The sequence below is a fragment of the Tachypleus tridentatus genome, chromosome 13, assembly GCF_004210375.1.
Source record: "Tachypleus tridentatus isolate NWPU-2018 chromosome 13, ASM421037v1, whole genome shotgun sequence".
In the NCBI taxonomy this organism is placed as follows: Eukaryota; Metazoa; Arthropoda; class Merostomata; order Xiphosura; family Limulidae; genus Tachypleus; species Tachypleus tridentatus.
Window position 1 is genome coordinate 231462625 of NC_134837.1, and position 25951 is coordinate 231488575.

The 25951-nt window shown below is 31.4% G+C and overlaps 1 protein-coding gene across 1 annotated transcript in view; it reads left to right on the forward strand.

Annotated features, from left to right (window-relative positions):
* Positions 1–460: 460 nt before the first annotated feature.
* The window catches only part of hlk (hulk), a 151044-nt gene continuing 125553 nt past the window's right edge, over positions 461–25951 (forward strand). Inside the window, exons 1-4 of the mRNA XM_076483714.1 lie at positions 461–718; positions 3847–4029; positions 19122–19262; positions 24896–25078. Of these exons, the coding sequence (XP_076339829.1) occupies positions 532–718; positions 3847–4029; positions 19122–19262; positions 24896–25078 (694 nt within the window). The 5' untranslated portion in view covers positions 461–531. The remainder of the gene's footprint in view (positions 719–3846; positions 4030–19121; positions 19263–24895; positions 25079–25951) is intronic.

Here is a 25951-nt window from a genome sequence, read left to right on the forward strand (position 1 = left end):
GAAATAAGCTTTGGATTTGTAAAGCTAAAATTCGGGATTTGATAACATCGATGGACACACTTGATAGCCTTGTGTTTAAATACAAACAAACAAATAATGATAATATAATGAAAAACACCCACTGAACTAAATAAACACAAATGAAAATTTTTAAGCTGAGAAACTAATAATGTAATTTTTTATTATTATTACACAGACTTTTGCACAAAATAAGATCTATATTTTATCGAAGTGTGTTATTTTATTTAATGTTTTTTGTGTTTTAAGTTTAATAGCTATTTATCTATTAGAGTATATGCGTCTATTCATATCAAATTCTTAATCGTTGGCTTACACATGTAAAAAAAAAAGTCTGTTGACTTTCAAGTTAAAATCACTCGATCTCGAAGTTTATCCTTTTAAAGACGCTCACTCGTCGAGTTCCGAAAATACCATGAAACCCTAATCACATCCTAGTACTCCCAGTGGTAGGTGCTCTGTGGTACATCTTTTGTCTCTTCCTCAGATTTCAAGCAGCCCTCGCGTTGGTTCATGGGACACGAGCATCACGACCGGTCCGCGAACATGGCTCGTGTCGTGCGACTGATCCTCTTGCTGCTGCTTACTTTCCTTTGCGATGCGAAGAAAAAGCCGCAGCCAGAGGATATTATCGAAGAAGTCGACGGCAAGAAATTAGAAAAACTTATAGAGAAAGAAGAATATTTAGCGGTATTTTTCTGTAAGTATTTCCTTAATATTCATTCTACTTGTAAGAATTGCGTTGTTATACAGTAGCTAAAAGAACCGCATGGTACAAAGCTATTCTTGTAAGCTCTACTTCGATTGCGGCTACACTTTCACTAACGCACAGGAGCATCCTCCGCGATTCCATTTTTGGCCCGGCCCAGATAAGACAAAATACAGTAATCTAGCAAGTGTTAAGTGACTCTGACTTTTATTTTTTATGTATACCAGAAACTGAAAAAAAATCTATTAGTTCATTCCATATATAAGAAGTGTTACGACCTACTAGTGATAAAAGATGACTTAATATTGACTAATTAATATATAATATCTTTAAATAGTTGTAGCAGACGACAATAATTGCATGTACTGTGTAATAGATGGCGCTTTAAAACTTAAACGGAACTTGAGTTACTCTTGTGAATACTCGTTTTGTAAATTTTTATTATGGTTTGGTTTACCTTTCTATTTTAGGTTACATAAAGCAACCATGTTATATAAAGTACGAAATTAGTTTAGCTACTTGATAAAGTACGTAATATCAGAACACGCTAACTGTCAAAATAGTTACTTTCAGTTTTACTACCCTATTTTAACGTTAGTACTACTTTAGTGAAAACATTCATTTTTGTTGAAAATTAAATAACTGTATAAACTTAAAGAGTAACATGATGAATTGGTTCTGTGTAGATTTATGTTAGCTAAAAAGGTTTGTTTTTTATGTTCATTTCTGACTTAGGATAGTTAACAGCAACAATGGATTATTTGACCCGTCCAACTATTCCATTTTACTACTGCTGCTAGTAGTGTTACTACTCTACTACAGGCTACGCTGTTTTAAAAATAGATATATAATGTTCCCTTGACTCGTTCAACGCTGTAGCCTTTACCACACTTAAAGATAAATCTTTCTATAGGCAGACCACCTCATTCGAAAATTAACACTGCTTTAATAGGAAGGATTGATGTATAATAATTTTTTCATGTTCAATGATAAAAGTAGTAGGACAAGGGTTTTAAAATATGCCTAGGTAGAAGTTTTCTGCAAATTAGTTTTCAAATAGCATGGTCAAGTTTTGGTAGGAGCGACATTATTGAGAATTAATGAAAGGTCATTATAAGCATTTGGAGACTCAAATATGGCAGATGGATGTTTGATGAAATGAGTGGGACAGCCATGCTGTCCTTATGTTGGTGCATGTTAACTGAAATTGTGTAAAGGTATTTTTTGTCCTTTAGTTTTACTGTCTGCTACTGTTAATTCTCTTTTCAAGAGAAGTGAAAAAATTGTCCAGGAAATTATAGGCCTATTTGTTTTACATAAATGGTGAGAAACATTTTTTATTTTAATTATATATAATTTTCCAAGCTGTATAATGAATTTCTAAATCTTGATGGATAGCTAGTATGACTTATTAATCTTTTGATATTCTTTTGAGATAATTAGATGACAATTGACCCACTTTTAGCAACTTTGAAGACATTACTGCTAATGTAGATGAGGATATAACAATGTATTTTGATTTTTAGAAAGCATTTGTCTACATATATAAAAGGCTTATTAAAACTTGTCTCCGTAGATGTGTGATATATATTAGATTATTGAATAGAAAATGGCTGATGGAAGAAACAAGAAGGTCAATATAATAATAAATTGGCCTTCTATAAAGGTTATAGAAATGCTGAATATGAGTCTAAAGAAGCAGTAATTTCATTGTATGGGTCATTGTTTAGCAACATTTGGAAGATTGTGTCTAGTCTTGGGTGCTTTACCTTAGGAAGGACATTGAATTGTTGGAAAGGGCTCAGAGGAGGGTTGCTAGGGTGATAGTTTGGATGGAAAGGTTGTCATACAAGGATAGTTTAAGATCTCTAAAATGGAGTTTCTCTTGAGAAAAGAAGAGTGTGAAAGGTTCTCACAGAGAAGTATATGGTTCTGAAGGAAATTGAAAGCATTGATGCTTCATGTTTTTCCTTTTTTGTATTTTATAGAGAGTTTGGTAGGACTGTGTGGAAGCTTTATTTTTTTAACAGGGTGGTTGGCCTTTGGCCTTCCAATATGGCAGATGCAATTAATGTAAGGGAATTTAAAGGAAAGCTTTATAACTGTTTGAATGATAAGAGCTGGAATGTTTGATATTAAAGTTTAGTGGATGAAACAACCTTTATGGAAAAAAGTTCCTCTATTGTCTTTACATTTTTTCCTTATAAAGACATTATGTGGACCAATGGATTACAATCTCTAATAGTAATAAAAACAACATTTATTAACCCTCAACCCTTTTTCTCTCCAGTAAAAAGATGTTGGGATTTCATTCTATTTTTTAAAAAAATATGTTTCAATTTTAGAATCATCCTTGTAGCTTTTCACTGATTTCTTTCCACCAAATTTAACATTTTTTTCTTGAATAAGATGATTAAAATATAGTATTCCTTACAAGATGTAACTAGCATCTTATAGAGTGAACTGATGATCTCCTTCAACCTGTATTCAATATTTCTGTTTATGAAATGAATAACAAATGCTTCTGCAAAGTTTCATATTGTAATACTAAAGATACAGAAAAAGGAAAATACAAAATTATAACTTTGTTAAACAATAAGTACAATATATTTCTTTCATGGAACAAATGTTTCTTCCATTTTGATTTGACACTCCTCAGCTTAAGTCATAAATAAAAAATATTTTATGAATATCTACTTGTATTAAACAGTCACTTCATGTTGTTTCACATAAAATTAATTGTCTGTTTTTGGTTATCTTTACTCAAAAAGTCCTCTCTCTCAAAATGAGAAGTATCAAACTATTGTGTTTAAGGTTAGATACTCACTATATTGTATAAGGACTAAAATGATATGAATGAAATATTCTTAAGAAATTGATTGTTTTTTTCTACATGAATTAAAGCAGAAAAATAAACAGTCAGGTACTAATTATTAAAAGCTGAAATCTATGGTTTAAAGGAAAAATAAGAAAATTACATCAGATAAACTTTATTGTGTATAAATATCTTTATACATCAATTTTCAATTTTTCAATGAAAGGTTTAATTTGGAAGACTTTATGTTAATTTTACTGTTTTGTGTTTTACATAATTTGAATTGGATATAATTTTTTTCCAGATACCAAAATTTGTAAAAACTGTGATAAAGTATTAGAAGAATTGGAAAACATTGATGATGATGCAGAAAATGTTGGAATAGGATTTGTAAAAAATTCAGAGAAAGCTACAGCAAAAAAATATGGAGTTACATCATTTCCAGCCCTTTTATATTTTAGGAATACACATCCAACAATGTACAATGGTAAGTGTAATTATTGAAAAGCATTATTGCCACTCTTTCAAAATAACACCACAAAATCTTTTCATATAACTGCTAAAATTGTCAGTGACTACAAGTCTATTTAGATATACTGTTCAGTTTCATCATCTTTTTATACTTGTATTTGCTAAACACTTATATAATTTATCATATATAAATCTCCGTATGTATTATTAGCATGGGAGTTTTGTTGACAATAAAAATATGTCCTTAAAGCTTTGATTATACTTTAGAAAAACTTTCATATTACTTAGGTTAAGACTCTTGAACTTCAATTTTGATGAAAAGGCTAGTTGTACCACACATATTTATATTAATTGCATTCAAAAAAGTTACTCTAATAAGTTTTATAACATGTATTTGTTTTTATTATAGTTGTTTTTTAATATTATAAAATCTGTCAGATGATAGTGTAAATTTTAGATGTTATTGTATATTAATGGAATGATTTTACTGCAGTAGCTTAAAGCATAACTGAAAAATATATCTTCAGTCAAATCCACAGCAATTAGATGGTTTATTTTTATTAAAAAGTAAATAGTGCACTTTTAGAAACATAAAGAATAAATATAAAGTGTTTTAGAAGCTTGAAACTTAATCTAACAAACAGGGCATTATTTCAGAGTTAAAGTTATTATGTATGTAATGGTATTTCAGAAAATTATGACAAATTATTAACATAAATTCAGCTTTAGGAAGTTTAGCAGTAATATAAGCTTGTTCTGTAATTATAATCCTTTAGTTTGTTGCATTTAATTTAAGGTGATAGGGTTAAGTAATGAAAATTAGGCATTGAATGATATTTTCAGTTTCAGCAATTTGCAAATATTTGTTTTAAAGCATCTTGTGAATGCTTTATTGGTTGCTGAAATATTTTATGTTGTATAATGTTGATAAATTTGATTCTTTCAGAGTTTTACTTCAATATTAGTAGATTGTGTTATATATAATTGAACTTTTGTAGTTTTTCTAAATTATACAGAAATTATTTTTCATATACATGCATTGCTACTATGTTTGACAAAGGATTAGCATATTAGGCATGTACAATAAATATTTTATTTTGAGTACTTTTATAATAATATATATGAAAAGTAGATGCATATTCAGATTCTTAAAGAATACACCTGCTTCTGGAAAGTTGGGATTCTACAATGGAGTTCTGTAGTTAACCTGAATAGATCTCAAGTTTCTATCATCCTATATACAGATAAAGAGAAGTGTAAACTGTGGGAAATAGCAGAAGGATTTCAGGAGGAGCTTAAGTTTTGACATGCAAGGGGTACAACTACTAACAATGTTAGGAAGACCACTAATAGTGTAAAGAGTAGTGAATTGTTTGTAATGAATGTTCTGTTGAGTATCAAATTTCAGCCCTCTGCTTCTGCAGGTGAAAACATTGGAGAGAAGGAAAACAAAATGGTTAGAAAGTATATGGATAAAAAATAGATAATAATTATAGGTGATTTCTTGACAAGGCATTCAGACAGAATAGTCTGTGGGATAAATAGGAAGAAAAGAATCAGATTGTGCTACCTACAGGCACAATTGGAGGATATAATTGACAGAGCAGAAGATATAATTAAGGGGGCTAGCAAATATGCAGTTTTAGTGATGCATACAGGGGCAAATTATGTAGGGAAAGGTAGGTCAAATAAAGGGTTGATAAAGTCATTTAAGGAAAAAGGGCCTTATTTTTATCATGAATACTGGCCGAAATTGGCTGTGTGGATGAAGTTATAAGTAGGTCACTCAAACTAATTGTAGGCTTAGATTAGTACATAAGAATAAGCAGATAGCCAGTTGGATTTGGGAGAATAAGTTTGGTGAAAGAAAGGATCTTTTCAGAATAGATAGTTTACATTAAAATATGGTGGGGCTGGCTTGTTTACTAAGGTCATTAAGTCAGCTATAAGTAAAGTTTAAACTAGGACTAGACATTGGTGAGGGCCAGGAAAAACTAAATGCATAAAGAGTAAGAAGCAGCAAAAAACTTAGCACGGGAAATGTATATAGAAGTGCTTATATACATAAGACTTAATTGTCACTGTTGTAATGCTAGAAGTATAAGAAATAAAATAGATTACTTTAGAGCATTAGGAGGATTTTGATGTGGTTGGGATAATTGAAATATGGTTAAACACTGATGATTTTGATGACAGAACATTATTTGAAATACAGAGTTACAGGCTATTTAATATGGATAGAGTATTAAAGATGGGAAGAAGAGTTGTTTTATGTGTAAATTTTGAACTACATCCTGTTGAAGTTGAGGATATTAAAAATAATACCAAGGAGAATGAATCCATTTGGATTTCTATTAGTGGATATAAAAAAAAAAAGGCTTTTAGTGAGAAGTTGTTACAAATCACCAAATGATACTGATGAAATTAGTAAGACATTACAATGTGATTAAGATTTCAGCTGTTAATCAAGTCATAATTATGGGTGATTTTAATTTGAGGCATATAGATTGGGAAATGCTAAAGTCAAACTATGAAGGAGAAAGGTTATTGGAAATTGTTCAGGATGGATTTATTCACAAATTTGTCAAGTACTAAAAACAATGCTATTTTAGATTTATTGTTAACTTCTAATATAGAAATGATAAAGAGAGTAGAAACTGGGAAACATCTGAGTGGAAATGATCATTGCTCTATTAGGTTCAATGTCTTGCTACAAATTTCAAAAAAGCAAATTTGGAAGGGATGTGACAAGAATTTTCTGTTATGAATTGGACAGTTGAGTTATTTGGAGACACTGATCATGTGTGGAAAGCTTTTAAAGATAATTTTTTTAAATATTCAAAGTAAACATTCCTTACAGAATGTAAGGAGTGGCTGCAGGTAAGAAAACAGGTTATCATAAAGAGTTTAAGAGATAAAATTAAAGAAAATCATCATAAGTCTAAAAAATGTAAATTTACTGGTATGGCAGGAGACTTAGGAGGTTACAGAATATTATTAAAGTTAGTGAAACAGGAAATTAAAACTTCAAAAAGGTTAGGATGTGATGATTATGAGATAACTGGATTATTAAGTTTTGCTTCTTTTTTTTGTTTTATCAACAAAAATGTAAGCAGTATTCCACATCTTGACCAGTTAATAAATTGAAATAAGATAAAAAGATAACTGCATTAATTCTGAGCTGCAGAAGAAAATATTGAGAGGTTTAAAACATGATGAGTCTCCTAAGCCAAATAATATTTTCTCAAGGGTTTTTTAAGGAGGTTAAAGATTGTATCTGTGAGCCACTATGCTTTCCGTCATTCCTTAAATAGTGGGCAGGTACCAGAGGATTGTAAGTTAACTGAGTAACTTCTGTTATCAAAGGAGGTGATAAAAATTGTTCCTGTAATTATAGATTCATTAGTCTTATCTTATATCAGTTATAGAAAAAAAGTTTGTTGGAGTGTGTTAAAAGATGCTTTGCAAAGTCATTTAAAAAACAGTTTATAATTTTATTGGATAGTAAACATAGTTTCAGTAGGGGAAAATCTTGTTTTACAGATCTTTTAACATTCTATGAATAGTTTATTGCTCATGTAGATGAAGATAAGGGTTTAGATTTTATGTATCTGTATTTTGAGAAAGCATTGACAAAATGCCACATAAGAGGCTTGTAAATTAAACTATCTCTGTAGGGATGGAAGGTAAGTTAGCAAATTGGTTAGAAGCATGGCTGGATGGAAGAAAGCAAAGGGTTATTACAAATGGAGCTCAGTCAAACTGGATTAATGTCACATGTGGGGTACCTCAGGGCTCAGCTTTTGCATTTTTGCCCTTTTTTGATTTACATCAATGACATAGATGAAGGAATGGTCAACAAATTACTTAAACTTGCATATGATATTAAAGTCTTTGCTGCTAGCTGTGAAGAGGATGCTGCTGATTTACAAAAGGATTTAGATCATTTAGTGAGTTGGGTGAATAAGTGATAGATGAGTTTTAATTATGACAGATGGAAGATAATGCATGTGGGTTATCATAATTTGAATTATAAGTATAATTTGTATGGAAATAACATTAACAATGTTATAAAAGAAAGGAATCTTGGTGTAATGGTCAATCAGTCTGTAAAGCCATCCAAACAGTGTACTGTTGCTAGTGGTTATGATAAATAGGATTTTAGGCTGTATCTGAAGAAATACTGAATAAAAGTCTAAAAGCATTATAATTTCACTGTATAAGTTATTGGTTAGGCCACTTTTAGAGTAGTATTGTGTTCAAAGGAGGGTTACCAGAATGGTACTTGGGATGGAGGGGTTTTCAAAAGAGGAGAGGCTGAAACCTCTCAAACTGTCTTCTCTTGATAAAAGAAGAGTTGGAGAGATCTGATTGAGGTGTTCAGTATTGTAAAGGGAATTGACAGTGTTCGTCATACTTAATGGTGGTAATAGTATGACTAGGGAACACAAGTCTAAGTTTTGCCAAGGTAGAAGTCATCTTCATCTAAGACAGTTTTGTTTTTCTAACAGGTTAGTTGGTCTTTGGAATGGGTTTCTTCAGATGTTGTAGGGGCAGTAAATTTAAATGAGTTTAAGAAAAAGATTGATAAGTATAGAAATGATAAGGACTGGCTTTAAAGTTTAATTTAAATTTAATTTAAGTTGGAGTGTGAAACAGTCAAGATGAACACATAGATACTATGTTGTCCCAAAAACAGTATTTTATTATCTGTCAAGTGCTTTAGATGATACTTCAATTTTTTATATTTTTGTTAATGACATGGATAGAGGCATCATTAGTAAGTTAGTAAGATTTGGTGGTTTTTGATGTATTGAGGCTACTTAAGTGCTACAAAATGACTTGGATCAGTAGTTTTAAAGTTGGACATATATTTGACAAATTACCTTTGATAATGATAAGTGCTAAGTATTGCATTTGGGTTATAATAGTTTGGATCACACATTTTATATAGAGGGGAATCCTCTTAATAATGTGATTGAAGAAAAGGATCTTAACACATTGATGGATAAGTCATTCAAGCTATCATTGCAGTGCTTTAGTGCTATTAGTAAAGAAAATAGAATTTTAAAAAAGTACTTATAAATACGCTGTCAAAGTGATTATTTTTTCTCTATTCTGTTAACTACCTGTGCCTCACTTAGAATGTTAGATACAGCTATAGTCTCCACAACTGAGAAAAGGTATTGACTTATTAGAAAGGGCTCAGAAGAGTGCTAGGACAATTTGAAGGATAGAAAGGATAGTCTTAAGATATAGTCTTTTCTCAAGGGAAAAGAAGTGTAAAAAAAGTGATCTTTATAAAATGTAGAAGCTTATCTGGAGGTTGATAAGATAAAGATAAAGGACTTCAATTTCTTTGCACTGTATTCTGAAGACAATAGGATGAGAAAGAACACATTTAAGATTTATAAAAAAAACAGGTTAGACTTCAGTGAAGAGTTTTATTTTTATGATAAAGTGATTAGCCAATGGAAAAATTGCTGTTGGTAGTAGTGGAGACCAGGAGTTTACAAAAGTTTAAGAAATAAATCAGTGATCTTCTGAAAAATAAAGGGTGGGTTAAATGTTTTTACTTTTTTTTTTATTAAAGGTGGGTGTACCAAATGATCTCTTTCAGTCCATAGTTTGTTATATTATTCTGTTTATTGTGTAAATCAATGATAATTAGAACTGAAACAAGTATTTTAATATCCAAATAAGAATACTTTTTAATAATATTTCAACTAAAATTTCAAGATTAAAGATTTGGTTTTTAGTGTTCAATCTTTGAGAACTTCCCTCATGTTATAAACAGCTTCAAATGGAAAATACAGTCAATTTTTTCTAATTACAAACTAAATACATATCTTAATATCTGTTTATCTTTCTTCTTAACATTAAATGCCATTTTCATCACTACTGATGCCAACTAAGTTCAGTATTCACTACTAGGGGCGTAGATCCTGGGGATACCTCCCCCCTTCCTTTTAGGTGGGGGGTATGGTGTATACAATCATCTCCCCTTCAGTTTGGTCTGTTGAATTGTTTTATTGCATCACAGGCCTACAAATTGTGTGTTTGTTCTTGTGATTCTCGTGTTCTTACCAATCGAATTACATAATTAGGTCTAGATGTAGGCTTTTTCAGTAGCCGAAATGTACATCTTTAATATAGGCGTGCTTCTAAGCTTTTTGATCTAAGCAATAGTTCGTAAGTATCAGTCAGTACGCCTAAGTATACATACAAGTATTGTGGCAACAAGATTACTCTGTGACTGCATTTTTACAGCTCTCAGATTCACGTAATCAGATATTACCAATTTGCAAATTGAACAGTCTACACAAGTGGTTGCAAAAATCATACCCCCTATCAGGTGTAAAAAATCTATGCCCCTGTTCACTACATTATATATTTATATCTCATAATGTTACTATCATGATTCTTTGTGCAATGATTTGAATTGGATGAGATAAACCTTTTGGTAAAACAACTCAATTTACATAACATGCAAATAACTTGTTTCACATAAAAGTATTAGAACTTTTCCTTGTGTCTCACTCTCTGAATGGAGAAAATAACAATGGTAAATATAACTAAGTACAAATATGATGTCAGCTGATAGTAAATGCTTTTGAAGACATTAAAGATGAACTAAAATGACAACTTAAAAAGAATTATTAATCAGGGCCAAGCATGACATAACCAAACTGATTGTAGTATATATTGTAGATGTGTAGTTTTGACAATGAGCTAATAGCAAGTTTTATTCTGAAGCTTCAAACACTGTCTTGTACAGAGCCTTTAAGATCTATTACTGATAATATAACTGCTTTCATGTATAATAACCAAAATACAAGAAATATACAGTAAAGGTGTATGATATTTTACTCTTTTTATTTTTGAATATTTGATACAATTTTAGTACAGGTAATTAATAATTAAATAGTAAAATCCACTGTTCATTTCCACTTTAGGAATAATTTAAAACATGTAAGGATTTTTTAGCTTGTAAAATTTTCTATATTATCTTCTCATTAACACTCATTCTGGATTAAAAAATATGATATTTTAGTATTTTTATGTATTTAAAATTTTTTGAATTAAAATTGATTTAAAATATGTACTTACCTCTGAAATACAAAAGTATTTTGTTCTTGAGTTTGAATTCATTCTGTCAACAAATGGAGTTCAAACTTCTCAAACTTTCTTTATTTAGTTGCATACCATATATATAACATTTACCCATAATATCTGCCCCTTGCTAGTAGAGCAGTATGTCTGGATTTACAATGCTAAAATCAGGGGTTTGATATCCCTCGGTGGGCTCAGCAGATAGCTCGATGTGACTTTGCAATAAGAAAACACACACTCATAATATCCACTCTCCCATCATCCACATAACTTTCTGCACTTGTCAATGGAACTTGCATAACCACTGCTCTCCTTGCATGGGCTAGATTTGTTTCAAAATTCCAGTCATCATGAAAATTGCAACAAGGTATGTTACTTCCATTCAAATACATAGCTATTATCGTTATGTGTGGTTCTCTGTTTGCTAAATTTTTCTTAAATGCCACAAGCCTTTTATTGCCATGTACATGGTTTTAATTGAATCTCACATGCAAATTATTATGCAACAGACCTCTACTAATAGATAGGAATCACACACACGTGACTGATATAACTCCTTCTATGCTCTTTTACTTAACTGTCACTTCTCAATTTGTCTGTGTTTGCATTTAGAAGTTTTATTTAGTGCCATCTTCAAATTTTGAATTTTCACACGAGTTATGTTTCAAGTTTGTTAAATATTGTATCTAATTTTAATTTGTACTTCATTCAGACATGGTATAATTTAATTTTCTGACAAATTATGGAACTCAGTCAACTTTCCATGCTTTTCTTTATTTACTTACACAGACTATATATCATTTGTTGTGCGTTCAAGGCTTTTGCCAAACTTATGCATGCTCGAGAGTTATGCTTCCATTATTATATGGATAACTGCCTTCTGTTAGTTCATTCTAAACTGGAGTTTGCCCAAAAAAACTCATTGGCTTCTTTTGGAGGTGGCTCAGGCTGGTTGGTTGATCAAGTTAGAGAAGTCCTTCCTTGTTCTGACCTAATATCTTATCCATTTGGGTGTTTTGTTGAACAATCATTTCAGTCTGGCCCAACCTTCTCTTTGAGTCTGTTTGAAGGAGCTGGCAGTCATTAATGTCCTTACTGCACTCTTTAATTACAGCTTTTGGGGATGTGATTTTCTATGTGGTACTTACCCCAATGTGTCATACTGATATGAGATCTCTTCAATGGACTTTTCACAATAAATGAAACCTTGTATTGGAGCCTCTGGAAATTCTTCAGCAATGATAGTTTGACAGGGCTCACACTTTGAATGTTATCCTTCCTTCCCCCTCATAGATTTTAACATATTTTCATGGTTGCTTCTCTTTATGGCTGGGAGGTGGAGGCATGGGTCAAACAGCTAATTACTTCAAGTCGGTGATCTGCAACTGAAGTATTTCCATATCGGTATCCTAGAGCTTCTTGCTGTCCATCAGACTTTGGATCATTTTCTTCATCTTACTAGTAATGATCTAGTTATTATCCATACAGGCAATTCTTCAGTTTCGGTGTTTATCAATCATCAGAGAGGCACCCATTCTTGTTTACTTTGTTGTTGAATGTCACATCTCATTTTTTGGGCCAAATTCATGGGATTAACCTAATTGTATATTATGTTATTAGTCTTTCAATCTTGTTGTGGACTGTCCTTCCTACCTGGACATAATTTATCTAACATAGTGATCTCAAGATCCTCAAGTTTTCCAGTGGTTATGTATTCAAGTAGGTACTCTACACCTAGATGCTTTTGCCACTATCCAAAATGCCAAGTTATCCTTCTTTTGGCCTCAAGTACCTCATCCACTTACTTTGACCATAGATGCATTTAGTCAGGATTGGGCAGACAAATTTCTTTATGTGTATCCTCCTACATGGCTCCTTCCCAGGATAATTTCTTTCATCCATACCACTTCAATCAAGTCCTTCTGACTAACCCTTACTGACCAACCAAACCATTGTTTCTACTGTTACTTCAGCTTTAATCTACTCCACTATTGTCTCTTCTCAGAACGCCATCCCTTCTATGGCAACCTCAGTCCCAAGTAGTTCATCCTTCCATTTCTACCCTTCTTGTTCACACCAGAAGATCCAGTTTATCATAATGAGTTGCTTCTTTGTTTGCACATTCTGTTTGACCTTCTTTTATGGAAATTTATCATCATAAGTATAACATTGTCTGCCATTGGTCTTTGGGTCATGGGTTCTCACTTGCTCATTCCATTGTTCATCTTATTATGTATTTATTCACATGGTTATTTGATGAGGGGTTATTAATCTTCTCAATCCCAGTTTTTGGATGGTCTTATCCCACAGTTTTCACTTTTACCAGTACTGTTAAGTTTTTACCTCCCATACCTTATTGCTGTTGTTATGTTCCTTCTGGATTAGTTGACCTTCGTGGCATGTGGCTCTTCTGGATTAAAATGTCAATGTAGTGTTTCAATTCTTTAACCTCTGTTTTAACCTTTCTCTTCCTGTTCCATGCTTCATTTATCCCTTAAGGCATATTGCTTTGTCCTTTTAGAATGTGAACATCATCAGTCAAATTTGTTTGCAATCAAAATTTCACATACTGTATAGCATTCTTCTTATCTTTTCATTTATCCAGATCAATCTTTCCTTCCTAAAACTTCAGCAGCTCGTGAGAGTAATTCCTCCTTCACAATGGCTTCCCTTCTTTTCATTTCCCACTTCTATTCCAGGTCTGATCCAGATAAACTTCTATGTTCAGTTTGTGCTCTTCCTTGTTATATCACCTACACGACTTTATTCTATCATAACTGTTCACGCCTTTTCTTATCTTGGCCATTATCCTCTGTTCATGATCTTTTTTCTTCCACTTTTACCAGTTTGGTTTGGCTTTTAATTTGATTGGCTTATTTTTCTTTGTCTTTTTTTTTTTTTTTACCATCCATTATTCTGGATGCCTTCCCATCATATTTGGCACATTACTTTTTCCACTAGCATCTGATCTGCATCATCTTTTGGAGGAAATTCTTCTAGTCACCTATAAATAAATGAGGTTTGATCTACATTTGATAACAGAGTTTTGAAGTCATCCACTGCACTGTCTCTGGTGTGAACGCGTTTCGTTTAGAGGAGGACAAGAATCTTTAATCTTTTACAGTTCCTTCTGAATTAGAGATATACAATAAATCAGTAATGACTCAATTCTGTTAGAGTTGGGTGAGGATCTTCTGCTAGTGTAGATGGATATCCTAAAAAAAAAAAAAAAAAGAGTTCCATCTCTGCATGGGCTTATTCAAGGGGACAATGTAGCTTTGGAGATAATCATTATAATGATTGGCATTTCTCATTATACTCTAGCATGGAAGTTGGTTCCTAATATTTGAGTTTTGAATTTAGAGCAAGACCAATCAGAATATCTTCTCACACATGTGTGCTTGGGATCCCTCATTTTATTTTTGCATTTATCTCAGTTTCCAGCTGTTGAGTTTAGATTTAGAACTAAAATAATTGACATTTTGTACTTATATGTTTTCAGTTCACTCCTTTAATTGTAATCTCTTCTCCTATTCATGTATGGAATTTGGTTCCCAGAGGTAAATCAATCACTGTAAGCTCTTACACATGTTCAAGGAGTACCAGATACCTTACTAGTTTTTCATCAGGTGCACTACACTGGTGTTGGGGTGACAGTAGGTGCACTTGTTGGTTGCTCCTCTTTGTTCTTTTGCATTAACTCTCAATTTCTTTATGCCGAGGATATTAACTGTGTTTGGAGTATGGTCTGTATGATCTAAATGAGATGTATTTGCTTTTCTCTCATGCTACCTGCTTCCCAGTCCAATATGGATGTTGGTTCCTGACCATTATGTTTTGGACACAGTTGACTTGCCATGTGCAATCTGTTGCACCATGTCCACTCTGCACCTTGGGGCACATTCCTTACTTTACCCACATTCTGTTTATGAAGGAGATTTAAATTATATTGTGGTTTGATCACTGATCAATGTTTTTCTTCCTATTCAGTTGTGTTTCTCACAATTTTCCATGTGGATCTGTCACCCCTTTTCTACATCTGGCAAGGATTATACCTGCAACAGAAGTTTATCACATATAATCCTCTTATTAGAGGGTTCCCTTATGAGAGTATCCTTTGAACTCTTGAAGGATGTTTCTACTTTTTCTCTAGCACTGGTTCCTCTACCTATTCAATGTGAAATTCTAGCTATGTATGTGAGCTGGAGTGAGGTATCTTGTCAGAAGTTATCATTTTTGAACAGGTACTTACTTTCTCTCACACTTCCCACCCTTTCTCCCCACTGTCAAGTGACTCTCAAGTTTCTTCCCATACTGCCATACTGAGTTGCATATCTGTTCAAAAATATCACAAGTCCAGACACGCTGAGATCTATGAATGGAGATATAGCAATAGTTGAGTTGCTAAGGATAAACTCAGAAACTAAGGAATGTGTGTGAACTCTATCTTGATGAATTGATACAAATACAAATTCTCAATACATAAGAATAGACTATTGAAATATTTCATTCATAGAGCAACACCCATTCATGGAGCATCATTATAAAGAAAGGAGTGTTAATGTGTCTAAGAGGTATGTGGTGTTTGTAGTTTTGATTATTTTTCTTGAGGTTTGATAAACCTACGTGCACCTACTTTTATATACCAAAATATATATGTGTGTGTACATACATACATACATACATACATCTACATTAAAAAATATCTCAACCCCAGACAGCCTTGGCTTTCTAAATAGAGGTAGTAGCAGGTATAGCAATACTTTGGTTGCCTATAACAAATGCAGAAGTTAAAAACGACGTATGAGTCCCCATTGGATAATCTGATATAAATACAAGTTGTGAACAAATAAGAAGAAACTTTATTTAGTTATTGTTTCCATTTTGTTTAGAAGTCAAGATTATTGATAATCCTAAACACTGTAAATGCACAACTGTTGATGTTAGGTAGGAACTACCTGAAGAAGATCCCTAGATACAAATAAAATTCTATAATTGAAGATATAGTGATGTGATGAAGCAAATATCACAAAAATATTTATGCAGATTCATACTTGCATGTTTGATGGCCTCTTAAAAAGTACAGAAACCAGGAGGTAAAAAAGATTGCCAAGTGGCAAATATTATGAAATGTAATATAAAATCCATGTTTAATATGGTTGGAAACATTGGAAAAAACAAAATAGTTTGGTTGGTTATATGTTTTTAAGCACAGAGCTTCACAATGAGCCAACTGTGTTGAGACCACTACAGGTGTCTGAATATAGTTATTAGCAGTATAAGTCCTCAGATGCTACTGAGCCAATGGGAGCAAAACAAGAAGATCAGCTACACAAACCAGTTCATTAATTTTAATGGGGTAAGATTCTTGAAATAAGAATCATCATAACATATAAACATTAAACAGTCAACCAAGATTCCCAAGAAAGAATTTCATTCTTGCAAAGTAGGAACAAACATAAAAGAACAGTGGTTACCATTTTTTATTACCCAAGTTTCTTTTATGAAGGATCACATTGGATATATATATATTTATATAAAGTCTTCCATAAGAACAAAGAGAAACATTAATGACAAAAAATGTCTGCATGTCTCCATTCTAAAATTAATTGTCAAAGAAGTGCATTTGTATAGAAGGATAATCAAGTGAATTAGTTGTGAAGGTACAAAAGGAGAAATCAGGCAACTGTAAACCACATCTTTTAAAAACTGGAAATATATTAAGAGGTAATAGTCCCATGAATACTCTTCTATTATAAAGTAGCTGAGAGTATAGATCTATAGTTTACAAGAAAAACAGACAAGGTCTGATCATGAATGTAGTGCATACAAAAATTAGGCAAGCCATGAATGAGTTGGAGAAACCTAAATTCAGTTCCACAGGAATCAACTTCAGATCCCTAATTGGGATAGTGGTCAATCTATGGATTTAGAATGCTAAAATCAGGGGTTCAATTTCCCTTGGTGGTCTCAACAGATAGCCTAATGTGGCTATGCAATAAGAAAACACACACACCAACTTTGAAAGATAAACCAATGATATTGCTATCCTGCTAAAGGGTAATGTTCAAAAGAATGTGAAAATATTTTAGTTCCCCAAGAGGAGAAACCAGCTTCATTAACAAAGGACCACAAAACAACAATCTGTGAAGCTGGAAATTACAAAATGTCATTGCAGAAATATAGCAAGAATAATGGAATAGGATTCCTTTGAAATAGAAAATAGAAACAGCAATCAGTGTTAGAGCAGATCAATATGGGAAATAACTGAACAACAAAATCAACTAATCTTGGGCACATGTGGGATTGCAAAACCCAAGGAAAAAGAGGAAAAGTTTAAGGGAAGAATTTTAATACTGCATTTTAGATGAAAAGATATTAAGTAGGCACAAGCTAAGACCTTGACAGTCCAACCCAAAGTAGAAGTGAGCTGGGAGGACAACTACTGAGCAAACGTTCTGTAATCATCCATGTAAGAATGATAGTCATGTTGAATTAATATAGGAGGCCAATAAATGTGTGACCACACGTGAATACATACAGACCTACTTAAGATCAAAATGGAGAGTTATAAGTGGATGTATGACTTCACCATGTGAAAAATGAAGATAAATGGATCAGTATGTGTATAAAAGAGTCATGTGAACCTCCATTTGTCATACAAAAACCATAATGAAGGAACTGTCATGTGATTTACACAAGTTTCACTTAGAAATGAGATGGAATTTTGTAACAAATGAGAGTGGAAAGATCTGTGACAAATCTCCCCTTGTCTGTGTTACTACCAGTAGATGAGAATAAAAGTCCTGAGGTAACATGAGGTACAACCATAATCTCCTCTTGGTGTAGAAAAAGTTTGAAACTTTCAGATCAAACTGGAAGAAATAAATCATGGATGAGGAATAAAACAAAGTAAAGAAACTGATGAATTCAAAGCACATTAAGTGCAGGGTCTTTAGTTTACTAAAAGTCCGAGATGATTTCTTAACTTCAGTACAGAGGAGTCATTCAGAGTCAGTAAGTGAATGATAAGGATACACCTCACTTACATAGATGCTTGGCTACCAAAAAATTTTTGTGTTCAAGTGCAAATTTACAATTTGTGCTCCATCCATCATGGATAAATCAACTCCTCAAATTTCAACACTGCAATCCTGTAAATTATTGCTGACTCACTGGCAGTATGAGCAGATGTAAAAAGCATCAAAGAAAGAAAACTTTACACTCATGACTCAAGAATGAAATGGCAACTAGTGAAACCAGATGCTGGGTACCTAATCAACTCCTGCTGATAAGCTTCCCCTGAATGAGAAACAGGTAAAAGTGAAAGATGTACAAAGACAGAACTGAAGCAGATTTCTCTTTGAAATGAACCCATATTTGCATATGGAATCATCTGTTTGAAAGATGTACAACACTGCTAAACTGTTGAAAATGTCAAAAGAACATGAGAATTAATTAGTAATAGAAGAAAAACAACATTGTAATAATTGAGCAATAAGGACATCAGATTAACTTTGATTTCATTAATGATCTGATTCGTTGTACATAAATTAGTATAAGCAGGAATGTGAGAAAGCCCAAAACTGTACCCAGTCATGAAAAAGTTTTTTTTAAGCAAATATAAACTATATTACATCATTATTTAAGTAAATATTTTTTGCATTATCCAAGAGAAAAGACACATCTGTTGTGGCAATAATGTTGTGTGTCCCACTTTTCTATTAGTACTATTAAACTAGATGACTTATTGATGAAGATACAATCATAAATACATTTGAGTGTGAATAGAATAGAGAATAAAGCTTATAGGTAAATGAAGTTATAGTGTGAGTACTAATTAGTGATTTTTGACAAACCTTATGGAAGAAAATAGGGGTTCTTGGTTGCTTTGTCGTACAAGTTTTGATTATTGTAATTTGATAGCATGCTTTTGGTTGGAGAGGTAGTCTGCAATTGGCTTGAATGTTATTACAGTCTGGTGTTCTTTAACAGGAGATCTTATGGATGAAGATGCAGTTCTCAAATGGTTGACTGACTTGGATTCAATGGAACTGCCAGATGAAATTGAAGAAGTTAACCCAGTGCTTCTTCAGAAGATTATTGATGAAACTGACTATGTGGCTGTTCTATTCTGTATGTATTTAAAGCAATATTTTGCATAACTTAAATGATTCAAATCTCTAAACCCTCAGCAACATATTTTAGAAATACAACTATTTGAGAAAAAAAAAACGTTCATGAAAATTTTTCCAACTTTATTATGTTTTATTGCAAGCCTTTCTTTTATTCTTCTGTAATTTTAAACTAATAATCTAGTTTATACAGAAAAGGCCGTTTTCTGTATCACACTATGTCAGCAATTTTTATCATGTTTATTTTATGCAAATTAAATCACATACATAAGTGGAACCAAATTTTTTAAAATACTTTAAAATGAGAAGGTGATATTCTGTCTTTTATTAACATTTTGTTTGCTCAAATATCAGTTATCTTTAAGGAAATATAAAAGATTCAAGGATGAAATTGAGACTCACTGTGAAAAAGATTGTAAGTAGTTTCACTGAAAATTCCTAATATTCTGTATTCATCATCTTACTTGTAATATATGAAGCTAACTTAAATATTTTGTATTACAAATTGTATTAGGATAGAATAATATATATCTGCCTGTAATCATGTTAAATTTATCATTACAATGTTACCAGGACTAAATATATGTCATTCTGGTTGTTTATAAGCATTTTTAAGTCTGTTTTGTGTTCAGGATTATGTGTGAATGAATTGTTAGGTTCCAATCTCATGCTGATGTATCATGAACAATGTAGTAGACTCAAACTATTTTTAGTACAAGGGGGAAATGTTTGGAGATTTGCCTTGATTCTATTTTTGTCTTAATGTAAAGTGAGATGAACATGTAATGCTAGAGACTAGGAGGAGGAAAAATTTTAAATGTACTTCCTAATTTCTAAGTTATGTTTCACATTTCTGAATTTGAAATTACAAAATAACATTTTAAAAATGATCATTATACTGTGACTATATTTTATTTTTACAGTAAGGATGTAACTTAGATCTCCCAATTTTAACTGCCAGGTATAAATAGTAATTTTGCTTTATTTTCTTGGTTCTTCAATTAATTGCATGTAGTTTGATGTTCTTTTATTATTATTATGAAATAAACATTTTTTCAATTAAATCAAGTTTTATGTGAAATTCTAAATTGTGTACAAAATGGTAAAAGATAATAATTATTTCTTGTATGGAATCATGCACATTTCTATAGATAATGATAAATATTCATCAGATTATAATAAAGAATCCACTATAATATTCTCTTTTTATAAACAACAGCTTGATGCTTTGGGTCACAGAAAAACTTAATATGAGATGAGGTGTTAGATACATTTCAAAATATCAGCAAAAATGAAAATAACTGAATTTTCTATCACAAGCACTTAATCTGCTAGGTGTGTGATTATGTGATCCAAACAGTAATTTGCTTTAACTGTACCTATTTTTTCTTATGAAAGACTTGTATATACTGTCAAAAGATAAATTATTTTACTTAAAACAGTTGCTTTTAGTTTATGATTCTTGTTGAGCTAATTATAGATAAATGTTTACTTTTCTACAGAGTTTATAAGTATCTCTTATATGTGGCTTGATTCCAACAGGCCTGTTAAAGAAATATTTCATAATGTATACATTATGAAAAATGCAAGTTTATGTTTCTATAATCATATTTCCATCAGTCAGAGAAAACTTAGTTATGTTCAACACATGGTCTAGCCCCAAAACTGTTATTTAAGTTATATGTCACAGAAAATATTTACTCTTTGTGCTGTAAATTGCTTTAATGTTGTAATTTGTTAGTTATAGGGAGCTGTATGGATTGTTAGTAATAAAAATGGGGAAGTTAAAATAGGCTAAAGTTTCTAGAAAATTCTGAGGTTGTGGTGTAAAATATTCTAGAACTTTTGAATCTAGATTATAAAAACAAAATTCTGAGAAATATAAAGTGATTTAAGATTCACATTAGTTAAAAGAAATTTATGATGTTATTCTGTACAGTTAATTGGATTGATTGTGCATTAGTACTGGTACCGTTTTTAAAGAAGTATGACGTAATTTGTGGAGCTTAACAATTTACATCATTTGAAAGCTGTGTTCAACTTCAATCTTGTAAAAATGCTTAAAGGAGGAAAAAATAAACTTGTATATTAACCGAACCTTGGATAACTTCACCTGATAAGTCAAGAAAACCTGCAAGAAAAGAAAAAGAAACAATTTAATGAAATTATGAAGTTAAGACAAGATTTAGAGAAAATGAAAATTAGAAAAAAGACAAGAAGAAATTTAAATGAAAACAATATAAGATCAAGAAGAAAGAGAAAGAAAGTTAGAAAAATATATGTGGTACTTGAAGAAGCATTGAAAATAAAAATAAGTCTGATTGATGAAAAGATTGACAAAACTATTATGATGATACAGAGAGATTACAACAATAAGGTTAAAGAAGTATGGAAAGGCTGTAATTTCAATATTAAAAAAGTACAAGAGAACATTAACGAAGCAGAAAAGAACATCAATGACAAAATAAGGCATTTGGAAAAATTATTAAATTCAAAAATCAAACCATCCATAACTCCTCCTGCATTGACTCAGAAGTTCCAACCATAAACACCATTCACTACTAAGTATAAAATATTATAATATATATCTGTTATCAGTGTTGCTGTACCATCTGCTACTTTTAGATGTTACTGGACTACTCTAGCTATAATACTACCAAATCCAATTCCAGAATTCAGCTGGCCAGTTCAACATCAACCAATGGAGAAACTAGTGGAATATGATTGTAAGATACAATTGGAGTCATACCAGGCTCAGTTTAAAATATTTTCAAAGTTAAATGGGTGGAACAGTAAACAATAAGCTATCTATCTTACTGCTCAGTTAAAGTGACTAGCCTTGATAACATCAAGTAACCCATCCAGCTAAAAACTGTAACAATTATCAAGCTTTGATAGCCATCATAACTAGTGGTTCAGAGTGTCACATCAGAACTAAGTATCCAGAACAGAGTACAAAAGAAAGAAGATATCATAGCCAAGCTTCCTTAAGACTTGGAAAAGCTTACCTGAGTGTCTTACCCAGATGCTCCTTGTGAGATGATGGACTCTTTAACATGTGATCAATTTATATGTGCCATTGTAGATGAGGATATCAGAATTGGTCTGAAGCAGACTAGGTGTGCACTTTTAAAGCAAGTTTTGCAGTTGGAAATGAAACTGGAATCAATCAGAGTTTCAGATAAACTACTAATAGAGTTGTCATGAAGGTAGTGGAATATTAGATTCTTTATTAGTGAAATATCAATTTCCCTTAAGGATATTTTAGAACAGAAAGAATTAATCTAACAACTAATTAAACATAACAGAGGAAATAGGTTTTTCAAATATAACTGGAAATGACATATTACAAAGAACTGTAAAGTTTGCATGGAATAGGAACTCCTAGAGAATGCTACAAAGAGGTACTATAAAGCATCAACATTTGGCAATATTTTTAATTTATCCCAAATGATAAAATAATCTCATTATTTGAAAAAAGCATCCACAAGTCCTCGAGCTTAAGAAAAAGAAAAATCTTGCAGTGTTCTGATAGACACTTGTTCCACAGCTACAATTGTTCAACCCAATTTGATAATGAAATACAAGAAATTACCTCTGTAAGTGAACAAATAAGAAGAATTGATGCAAACAACAATTACGCATAAAGTTCAAGCAAATGAAAAGTTGGAAGTTAACTTTGATGTGGGAAACTTTTCTATGTTTCATAACGTATAGGTAATTAACATTGAGGAAGAGTGATTATTGGAAACTCACTTCATGAAGAGACATGAATATGAGATTAAGCTAACTTCAGAAAAATTCAAAATCAGTGTCCAACAAACATGCCAGTTACTACATCAAAGGTTGAACATCTAGCAGAAACATGGATGGTGGTCATTGTACTGCTAAGAAATAAGATATTAATATCAAGATTTAATAGTAGTTACTCTTTATCTAATGACTGGAGTGTAGTGGAACAAAATAGTCCCATATGTCGTGATGGATTGGTGGTTGGAAGAGCTTTCATGTTGTTTCTTATGCTAGAGAGGGCTGTGGGTCATTGATAATAGATTTATGTAGGAGACATTATAATAGGTTTAGAACTTCAAGAAAACTAGGAATATGAAGTAAAGTATTCTAGCACTTTTGAATGTAGATTAAAAACATGATATTCCATGAGCCATAATGTGAGTTGACTTTAAAGTTAGTTGAGATAAAAGAGAGTTTTCATGCTATTCTGTACTAATCCTAGTACAACAATGAAATCAAAACTAGTAAACCTTGCTCTTAAGGATCATATTTTTAAACAACTTTCATTTATTTAAAAAATTTAAAAAACAGGTATTACATGAACCTAGATATCTTCTGCTTAGGATAGTAGTTAACTTTTTTTTTAACAATTTCCAAAAAAAATGAAATGTTAATTGAGTTTATATCTGTTATAGTACAAAAATATATGCAGCAAGAAGTTATTATGGCTACATTTCCTTTCAAAAGCAAATATATTTTAGTCTATGCAATTAGCCCATCAGCATTATTTATGATTTGTCAAGGTAACAAGTCCAAAAATCTTCCTTATTAAATTGATTCATTAAATAATTATTATTTATTCATCTTTGAGTTGACTCCCTGACAATACATGGTACTCTAGTATTTAAAATGAATTAAGGTTACTAATGGTAGTTGTTTAACGAGGGCTCTTGTCAATTTTATTTAAAAAAAAAAAGAAGAAAATTCTTTAATTGTATTGTTTATTAGTAGTGTTTCTTTACTTAAAAAAAAGAAAAATTAGATTTAAACTATTGTGACCAGTACAAAAATGTTCATAAAATATTTTCATTAATTTTAGTTCTTAAATTCGGCTATCTTCCCGAAGATGTAAGATTCCTAATTATTGTTAGGACATAATTGATAAAACTTGAGGATTTATAGGTTGTTTTCCAGTTTCTCACTATATGTCATGCTTTCATGACACAGACAGGAAACTATGGGCTAAAGCATTAAACTTTTACTAGGAATGGGTGATTGCCTCTGACATTGAAAAGTCCATAATTTATTTACTAATATTCCCCCCCCAAAGGTATATATTTTTTCTGACAGGTAGGTTTACTGAGAAAACATCTGTATAATTTTTATTGTGCTTTTTAAATGTCATCAATATATTTTACATATCACTGTACAACTCTGTTAGATTGATGTAGAAATTTGAGGCAAAATTCTTCAAAAACATACTTTGTGCTTCAGGTCTTGAAATGTAAAAATGTTGATTAGAACCGTGTATTGATTTGTTGCAGCCTTTATTTATAAATATATTTAGAACTTTGTAGAAAATAATTACTTGCAATTCAGAACATAAGATATTAATGAAACTTAATAGTAATTAAAGTGTCCAAAACTACTATAGCACTATTACTGTGTAAGACTAATATCATTCTACAGTAATTATATTTAATATTCGTACTTAAATGCTTTGTGTGAATCCCTAAGAACAAATGTAATTATAAATGTAAATTTAAACAATAAATATAAGTACATTTAAATTTTATACATAATGTAAAAGTTTTTTACTCTTCTAATCTATATGTGAAATAGTTTAATAATAAGCAGTAGGTCTGTATCTGGACTAAAATCTAAATATTGTTGAAACTTTAGATAAACAGGGGTGTAAGAAGTGTGAAACTGTACTTCAAGAACTAGAGAACATTGATGATGATGCAGATCAACAAGACATTGCATTTGTGAAGATAGCAGATGAGAATCTTTCATCAGAATATAATCTAGTGGATTTACCAGCCCTTATTTACTATAGAAAAAGGATTCCACTACTTTATGATGGTAAAGTCACTTTAATTTCTGTGATTCTCAAGATATTAGAAATAGCACAGTTATTGAAAATTTTTTTAATTGAGGGTTTTTTTTAGCAAGATAAACTAAATTATGTTCTCTTTGAAAATTCGACCTGTGATAAGAATATGAAGCATATCTTTAATTAAAGAAGGTTAAAAAACTTGACTAGAATGTACTTTGGATATTCAATATTCAGTCATACATGTTAACAAAGGATGATCAAAATTGGTAACATTAAAATGATCAAATTTTAAGTATTCTTCACTGGTAACAGAAATTCAACGTATTTCTTTGTGGCTCAAAATTGCATAACTTTCAGTATTGGCATTGAAAGAAGACTGAAAATTTTAAAGTATTCCCAGAAAACAAACAAAACATGTAATAAGGTCTACAACATTATACTGTAACACAGTTTCAAGAAATATGTCATTTATAATCACCTTTCATATGTACAGATGTAATAATGGATGATATTTTCAGCTTGTTTTGCATGTGCTGTCTATCCTGGGAAGTACTCTCATACATGGTATTTGGATAACAACAGTGCCAATTTTAATTATTGTTTCTGAAACTGGTTCTCTTAAAATAGTTAATTTCAACAATGTTTTTGACTGAAAAAACATGCTAACTATAAAAGCATGCATATTTATTTCTTAGAAGAAGTTTTTTCAGACTGATACTGTTATTATTGTCATTACTGAACATGTTCTCAAAATTGGATGATTTATTAAAAAAAACATTAAATATTAGATATTTTAATATTTAGATACTTTAATGGCCAAATCCATACTCAAGAAGGCATACATTTCATTTGACTGAAAAATATCCTGACTGTAAAATTATATATATCTAATTATGTGA